Source organism: Pongo abelii, chromosome X (assembly GCF_028885655.2).
Source record: "Pongo abelii isolate AG06213 chromosome X, NHGRI_mPonAbe1-v2.0_pri, whole genome shotgun sequence".
Lineage (NCBI taxonomy): Eukaryota > Metazoa > Chordata > Mammalia > Primates > Hominidae > Pongo > Pongo abelii.
In genome coordinates, this window is record NC_072008.2 from 55438304 (window position 1) to 55446988 (window position 8685).

General features: G+C 43.2%; 1 protein-coding gene across 1 annotated transcript; it reads left to right on the forward strand.

Moving 5' to 3' along the window:
- The first annotated feature begins 4414 nt into the window (after window positions 1–4414).
- LOC103889057 (X antigen family member 1-like) lies at window positions 4415–8482 on the forward strand. The gene is made up of 3 exons (XM_024240427.2): window positions 4415–4494; window positions 5741–5846; window positions 8381–8482. The coding sequence occupies exons 1-3, from the start codon at window positions 4415–4417 to the stop codon at window positions 8480–8482; spliced, it is 288 nt and encodes a 95-aa protein (XP_024096195.2).
- Window positions 8483–8685: the final 203 nt, after the last annotated feature.

Below are 8685 nucleotides of genomic sequence, written 5' to 3' on the forward strand. Positions count from 1 at the left end.
CAGTTCTTTAAAATTATCATTCTTTGAACCCATCCAGCTGGTCAAGGGTTATCTCCCACAAGAATGGTGGGAAGAAGCTTAAATTTGGCATGAGGTTAAACACTGCCCTTTGAAGCTGGAGTGCGGCTACTCAGCAATCATTAAAATCCAGGTCTCAGTGAAGAACAACCATGCAGCCATCTGATGCCATGACTTTGATCATGTGTTAATTAGTTGCTCACAGAAAGTCTAAATCCAGAAATCACTATCTTCCATTCTTTGAGAACTTCTGAGTGCACTATACTAAAAACTGAAATTAACATGAAAGATAAAAGATACACTTAATATTAGGTCAGGATTATGACTGCTCTTACTCCAAACAAAACAAAACAAAACAAAACAAAAATGAAAACAAAAACAAGGTCCAGGCGCAGTGGCTCATGCCTGTAATCCCAGCACTTTGGGAGGCCAAGGTGGGTGGATCACGAGGTCAGGAGTTTGAGACCAGCCTGGCCAACATGGTGAAACCCCATCTCTACTAAAAATACAAAAATTAGCTGGGAGTGGTAGCGCATGCCTGTAGTCCCAGCTACTTGGGAGGCCAAGGCAGGAGAATCACTTGAACCTGGGAGGCAGAGGTTGTAGTGAGCCGAGATTGTGCCACTGCATTCCAACCTGGGTGACAGAGTGAGACTTCATCTAAACAAACACCTTGAAGAACCACAATTCCTACTCAAGCTGCTTTTTAGAGACAGAGAAATTGAGAAACCTCTCTTTTCCTACTCAAGGTATTTCCTTAAGGGAAGCCCAGCTGGATGGAATATATAGGAGTCAGCTCAACACTATGTTCTAATTTACTTACAAAAAGCTACGTCTGATCACGGCCCCCTTCCTATGCTTCCTTTTCATGTACTATTTCCCACATTAAACTGCTAAGTAATATAAAAGTAAAGACAACAGGAATCATGCACACAGCTTACTGTCTACATTAGTGTGAGTTTATACTCCACTAGCTTCATCAACATAAGTTTACTAACACAGGAATCTCTTGCCTAGGAAAATAAACGTTGCAAAGAACTTTACTGTTGTTTCAGCAACTGCCTGAAAGATCCATCAACTCCTCAATAAAAAGTGTCAAATGACGTTTTTCAATCCCAAAACTCTTTGAAGCCTTAGTCTAAAAATCCTTGTCTTGTTGGCTCCATCAATCCTAGATCATTATGATTCCTACCCAATTCTAACAAAACTGTCCCTGACTTTAAAAGACCCACTTTACACCAGATTTCAAAATCAGAATAAATATGCCTAAAGCCAGTCCATATCTGACATACTAGTGGCTCTTTTGAGGTAGTGTTCTACCTTACAGTGTTATGCAAATAATGTCAGAGCTGTCTTATGAACAGGTTATTTGGCTGCTATTTGGGGAGTACAGTTTATGATGAGCATAGTCACCACTGCTGTGCATCATGTCACAGTAGACTGAGCCTAGATCCTACCATCAACATCTATGGAGATTTCTGAACTATACACTGCCTGAATGACCTACAGTTATATTCATGTAAATCTGTTACTATTCCAGAGACTTAAATGTGCAATAACACAACCTAAAAATAGTAAACAGGTGTGTATTTATTTAGTCTGCATTAGAATTTAGTTAAACTCATTGCAAGCATGACAGAAAACACAGAACCAAATAAAAATTGATTAATCAAAGCATGTATAAAAATTGGCCAAGGTGGGAGGATCACTTGAGCCCAGGAATTCAAGACCAGCCTGAGCAACATAGTGAAACCACTGCCTAAAGAAATAAATCAATCAATTGCCCAGGTGTGGTGTCCACACCTGTAGTACCAGCCACTCAGGGGGACTGTGTCTTGAGGATTGCTTGAGCCCGGGAGATCGAGGTTGCAGTGAGGTATGGTCATGCCACTTGCCCTCCAGCCTGGGTAACTGAGAGACATCCTGTCTGAAGAAAAGCATTTATAAATATAGATATGAAAATAATTTAGTTCTTTCACAAAAGGTCTTTCTGAGATACGTCTTCCACTAAGGGTGATGTGGGACTGTCTGTTCCCAAAGTTTCTGGATGCATGAGAATGGTTGGCAAGAGACAAAACAAAACAAAACAAAAAGATCTCTCAAGTCTCTTTCTTTATGTTCCTGAGACCCTGTGGATGTGAGTCTGGGGACAGCAGGAAAACCCTGTCTGGCCCTGCATGTATGTGACTTAATAGTGTGCATGCCCCTTGCTGGGCAAGTCCTTTGTTGCCCATGTGCGTTGGTGTCTGTCTCCTGTCCCTGCAGAGCCCTGACAGATGGTGACTTTTTTTTTTTTTTTTAAGGTGGACTCTCGCTCTGTTGTCCAGGCTGGCATGCAGTGGCGTGGTCTCGGCTCACTGCAAACTCTGCCTCCCAGGTTCTAGCAATTCTCCTTCCTCAGCCTCCCGAGTGGCTGGGAATACAAGTGCATGCCGCCACGCCCTGCTAATTTTTTGTATTTTAGTAGAGACGAGGTTTCAACGTGTTGCCCAGGCTGGTCTGGAACTCATGAGCTCAGGTAATCCACCTGCCTCAGTCTCCCAAAGTGCTAGGATTACAGGCGTGAGCCACTGGGCCTGGCAACAGATGGTGACTTCTTTCATTCTTGCCAACTAGGATCCAGCCGGTAGGTCTGCAGATCAGCCCTCCCAGAAGTTGAAGGAGGAGTGAGTGTGAGGAGGGGCGGGTGGTCTTTGCGTGCATCAGGCGACTGGATCCATGGCCACGTAGAGAAAAGGGTTGCAAGGTGGTCATCCTTCTACTAAAAGGCAGTGATGCTGCCATGGCCTTGTTGTCATGGGAGGCCCAGACAAGGGAGGAAGGAGGGCCCTAGAGGGGAGGAGGGTCAGCTGCACTTGGAGTGAGTTGTGAAGGGGTACACTATTTGAGGTCTTTGAGGCCCTAAGCATATGAATCCACCCACAGAGGGTGGATTCCAACCTCCTTAGTGGGGACCTGGGAAGGAGAGGAGGACTGGACGTGACGGGACAAGGAGGGGCAACTCAGCCCAAAAGACAAAGTCAGATCTCACTGCACATGCTTCTTGGGTGGCTGCCTCAGTGCGCATGTTCACTAGGCTTCTGGTCGACCCCTCTGCAGCACATTGCAAACGCTATGTATCGGGGGACCTGCCCCAATAATCATGTAGGTTCTTTTCGATTTTCCTAAGCATTGGCTGGCTTGAGAAATAAAGGGACAGAGTACAAAAGAGAGAAATTTTAAAGCTGGGTGTCTGGGGGAGACATCACACGTTGGTAGGATCTGTGATGCCCCACAAGCCACAAAAACCAGCAAGTTTTTATTAGGGATTTTCAAAAGGGGGAGGGAGTGTGCGAATAGGTGTGGGTGACAGACATCAAGTACTTAACAGGGTAATAGAATATCACAAGGCAAGTGGAGGCAGGGCAAGATCACAGGACCACAGGACCGAGGCGAAATTAAAATTGCTAATGAAGTTTCGGGGACACTATTGTCATTGATAACATCTTATAAGGAGATAGGGTTTTGAGATCAACTGGTCTGACCAAAATTTATTAGGCAGGAATTCCCTCTTCCTAATAAGCCTGAGAGCACTATGGGAGACTGCAGTTTATTTCACCTCTGCAATCTCAACCATAAGAGATAGGTGCGCCCCAGGGGGTCCAGTTCAGAGACCTACCCCTAGGTGCGCATTCTCTTTCTCAGGGACGTTCCATGCTGAGAAAAAGAATTCAGCGATATTTCTCCCATTTGCTTTAGAAAGAAGAGAAATATGGCTCTGTTCTGCCTGGCTCACCGGCGGTCAGAGTTTAAGGTTATCTCTCTTATTCCCTGAACAATTGCTGTTATTCTGTTCTTTTTTCAGGGTGCCCACATTTCATATTGCTCAAACACACATGCTGTACAATTTGTGTAGTTAACGCAATTATTACAGGGTCATGAGACGATATACATCCTTCTTGGCTGACAGGATTAAGAGATTAAAGTAAAGACAGGCATAGGAAATCACAAGGGTATTGATTGGGGAAGTGATAAGTGTCCATGAAATCTTTACAATTTATGTTTAGAGATTGCAGTAAAGACAGGCATAAGAAATTACAAAAGTATTAATTTGGGGAACTAACAAATGTCCATAAAATCTTCACAATCCACGTTCTTCTACCATGGCTTCAGCCGGTCCCTGTGTTTGGGATCCCTGACTTCCCGCAACAGCTATGGGGCTGAGAGGGTGTGAGGGTCGCTTTCCTGCTGTCTGGACTCTTTCTCCCCTACTGAAACGTAGCGGGTGGGTCCGCAGGGCAGTCCTCCCGGGAGGTGGAGTGAGAATGAGTGTGAGGAGGAGCCAGCAAGCTTCTGAATGGGTCAGGCAGCGTGGTCCCTGGCTCAGAGGTAGAAGTGCCTCAAGGTCGTAGTTCTCATGCGGCACCACGGCCATGGGCCTTCTGGTCTTGGCAGGGCCACAACTAGGGAGGAAGGAGGGCCACGGAGTGGAGGGGGGTCAGGTGGAGATGGGGCAACTGCTGGGGTTGCTGTTGGAGGTATCTGAGTCCTGGAAGCATCTGGAACCCCCAACAGAGGACAGATTCCAGACTCCTAGGTGGGAAGTCTGGGTGGATGGGAAGGGATGGGAAGGGACAAAGTGCGTGGTAAGGAAGGAGCCTAGAAACTGGGAATGCTGCGGGCTGGTGACCACAGCCCTGAGGTCTGTAGAGTGCCCGGCAGAGGTGGCCTGTGAGGCGCACCCAGCGCATTGTCGCAATTTCTGAACTCCACCGTGGAGGTTCGAATGGGCCGGGCTCTGCATTCCAACAAAACTTGATTTTAGGGGGCAAATGGGCCTAGCAAATGGGTGTGTGAGAAAAGCCGTTGTCACTCAGATTTTAATTCTCTAGCTGTATTTTCCTAAATGTCTCCATGATGGAGAGTCCAATTGTGACACCAAAAACCTCATCAGAAATTTCCTGCGTCTTTGCCAGGAGCCTTAAGACATTGCTGTGCTAGCTTGACCAACATAAGTAGCTTTGCAAGCATACGATTCAGAAGACATACACACACACTTGCCCTGGGACTTACTTTCAAAGTTTTTCCAAATTTTAAAAAAATTACAAGTTAACATTTGTCCATAGAAGTGGCTAAATATAGCTATCCTCTCAAGTGCATTTTCCCAATCACCATATTCTGTTTGCAGAGTGAAATATGAGGTGCCAAGGAAGATCAACATATAGGCCTATACCAAGATGAAGTTTATGACCTTCTGAGCTGACTGTGCCTCTGCTTGTGAGTGCCTTAACATTCAATGTTTTCTATTAGCAGAAAGTTATTTTTGTGATAGTGTTGTTGAAATAGTATACACACACTGGTAAAGGTCTTCCATGCTGATAAAAAATGATCATGGCATCTCATGAAGGACAGACTAATCCAAGAGGATTATATTCTGGTTTTGTCTGGATGGATGATCTTCTGTTCCCCGGTTTTTGCCCATGACTTCCTTCTCATGCTTATTGATAACTGATTGCACACATCTGTACCAAGACAGATTAAAACGGCTTCCAAAGCCCTTGAGGGTAACTGTCTTAGAGTAAACTCTCTGTGGGAAGAGTAACTTTATGAAACATTAAGAATATGAAATAGTGTTGGAGAAACGTCTTAGACTTATGATCAGAAGTATCTATGTATTCTGTATACTTATATTATTGAGATGTATGTGAGTGTATTTGCACACACTCACCCCTGCTGGTCCCAGGAGCCCAGTCATGAAGAGTCTCAAGAAGAGGAACCACCAACTGAAAGTCGGGATCCTACACCTGGTCAGGAAAGAGAAGAAGAACAGGGTGCAGCTGAGATTCAAGGTGCTGGGAAGGGAATGAAAGATGTCTGTGGGAAGGGGAGGAGGCCTATGTGTGCATCACACATTATACCATGACCAGTAACAGGAGGAAAGAAAACATTAGGAAAGGATCTCAAACATTTGCTGAAAGTTGGCTGGAAAAGTGAAGAGTATGGTTTGCGGTCTTGTGCAGTCTCTGGATAAAATGAATCTTCTCTTTTTCTTTGAGATCTACTTTATATGCTTGCAAATACCGTCCTTGCTAAATTAGGACTTAGGTGACCACGGCCTTGAGGTCTGTAGAGTGCCTGGTAGAGGTGTCCAGTGAGGAGCACCCAGTGCTGTGTTGCAACTTCTCAACTCCACCCTGGAGGTTCGAATGGGAGGGGCTCTGCATGCCAACAAAACTTGATTTTTGAAATGATTTGGTGTAAGAAAATGTACATTATTTCACTAGTGTAATTTGATCTTCTTAGAATGTTATATCATCTTCTCAACCGTGGTGTTCACAGTGTTGTATGCACCCTTTAATAGCACGTAGAGTGCCAAGTCACCCTACTTTGTAACACCCTGAGTAAAGCCCATTTGCATAGGGATGTTAACCCCATTTTATAAATAAGAAAACTGAGGCTCATGGGTTGAGGTTTACCAAAGAACACTTGAGTCATGGAGACAGAATTCATATTTCGTTTCAAGGTTTATGTTCTTCCTATCATCTATGTTGTAAGAGAAAGTGACTGGTTTTGCTTAAGATGCGTAATACTCAAATATGGCTGTACTATAAGGTACTTCATTATTGGCTCAGGACAAAACACAGTTCAGTGAAGCAGGATAGAAACTCCAGAAAAGAGCTCAATGAATGACAGCCACTGTTTCCTTTCATTGGCGTTTTTGACAGTATGTTTGGTAAAAGTTGGATAATTCAGGACACTGGCATATGGATAGCTATATTAGTATGATTTTGAGAGGCTTTTAAAAGTTGTTTAAACACTTTTATAATTAGAAAACTTAAAGTGCCGTAAGTTTATCATGAAACAGAAATTGTTTCTCAACGGGTAGCATTTTCAAGGTAAACACTGACAGAATTTGGGCCATGGATTATTTAGCAATTCACTGTTAAGGGGTTTCCAGAATATGACTGTCCACAATGCTGGTTTGTTTATTTATTTATTTTAAATTATACTTTAAGTTCTGGGATGTATGTGCAGAATGTGCAGGTTTGTTATAGAGGTATACACATGCCATGGTAGTTTGCTGCACCCATCAACCCATAGTCTACATTGGGTATTTCTCCTAATGTTCTCCCTCCCCTACCCCCACCAGCCCCGGACAGGCCCTGGTGTGTGATTTTCCCCTCCCTGTGTCCATGTGTTCTCATTGTTCAACTCCTACTTATGAGTGAGAACACGCAGTGTTTGATTTTCTTTTCCTGTGTTAGTTTGCTGAGAATGATGGTTTCCAGCTTCATCCATGTTCCTGCAAAGGACATGAACTTATCCCTTTTTATGGCTGTGTAGTATTCCATGGTGTATATGTGCCACATTTTCTTTATCCAGTCTATCATTAATGGGCATTTAGGTTGGTTCTGAGTCTTTGCTATTGTGAATAGTGCTGCAATAAACATATGAGTGCATGTGTCTTTATAGCAGAATGATTTATAATCCTTTGGGTATATACCCAGTTATTTATTTGCACTCAACTTCCTGTACTCTCACTGCAGGACAGTGATTTTGCTGTTGTTGTTGGTACTTCATTCTCAATGAGATTCATCTATGGAAAGTTACATGTAGGGCCTTTGGACCTAAGCATAACTTCAATTAATTTTACCAGAAAATTTTCAGGTTACTTCAACAAGGGATGGGTGTCACGACTGTATGACTTGTCATAGGCCAGCCAATACATTGATGTAAACTTTCAGAAAATTACATTTAAGTTATGATTAAAATGCTATTTATGTGGCAGACTTCAGATTTCTTAGATAGTTGATACTTGCTATTCATAATACACAATGATAACTAACATATGGAAAATGTAGGTGTAGTGTGATTTATCCTTAGATTGTCATTTAAAATAAGATTTCAGGCCAGGACCAGTGCCTCATGTATATAATCCCAAAACATTGGGAGGCCAAGGCCGGCAGATCCCTTGAGCCTGGGAGTTTGAGGCCAGCCTGGGCAACCTGGGGAAACTCCATCTCTACTAAAAAATACAAAAATTATCCTTTGTGGTGGCATTCACCTACAGGCTCAGCTACTCATGAGGCTGAGACAGGAGGATCTGTTGAGCCCAGAAGGTTGGGCCTGCAGTGGGCCGAGGTGGTACCACTGCACTGCAGCCTGGACAGAGTGAGACCCTGTCTCAAAAAACAATTAAATACATAAAATAAAATAAGACTTCATAATATGAGAAAACGAAATTGTAACATTTTTGCATCACATTTGTTATGACACTAGCCTACAGGCTTTTATTTCATAATGCTGAGGAAAAGAATATTGTAATTTCCTTATTTATATTTTATGTTTGTCTGCTTCAGTCGATAATTTTTGCACTTTTAAGTGTCTGACCTGGAAGCTGATCTCCAGGAGCTGTCTCAGTCAAAGACTGGGAATGCATGCAGAGATGATCCTGATGTCAAGGGGAAGATTCTGCCAAAACTAGAATCTGCCAGAAGCAGGTATGTTATCTATTAAGACGCAAAATTAGGTGCTTTCTGTTTTCCACAATATTATACTTTTGATAATAAAGGCAGAGAACATTAGTGCCCCTTTAAAAACAGAGCTCAAATACAGACTTTCTTTGAAAGGTAGTTCAGACCCTGAATGCCTGACTGCAAGACTTAAACACTATCAGATACAGAAACA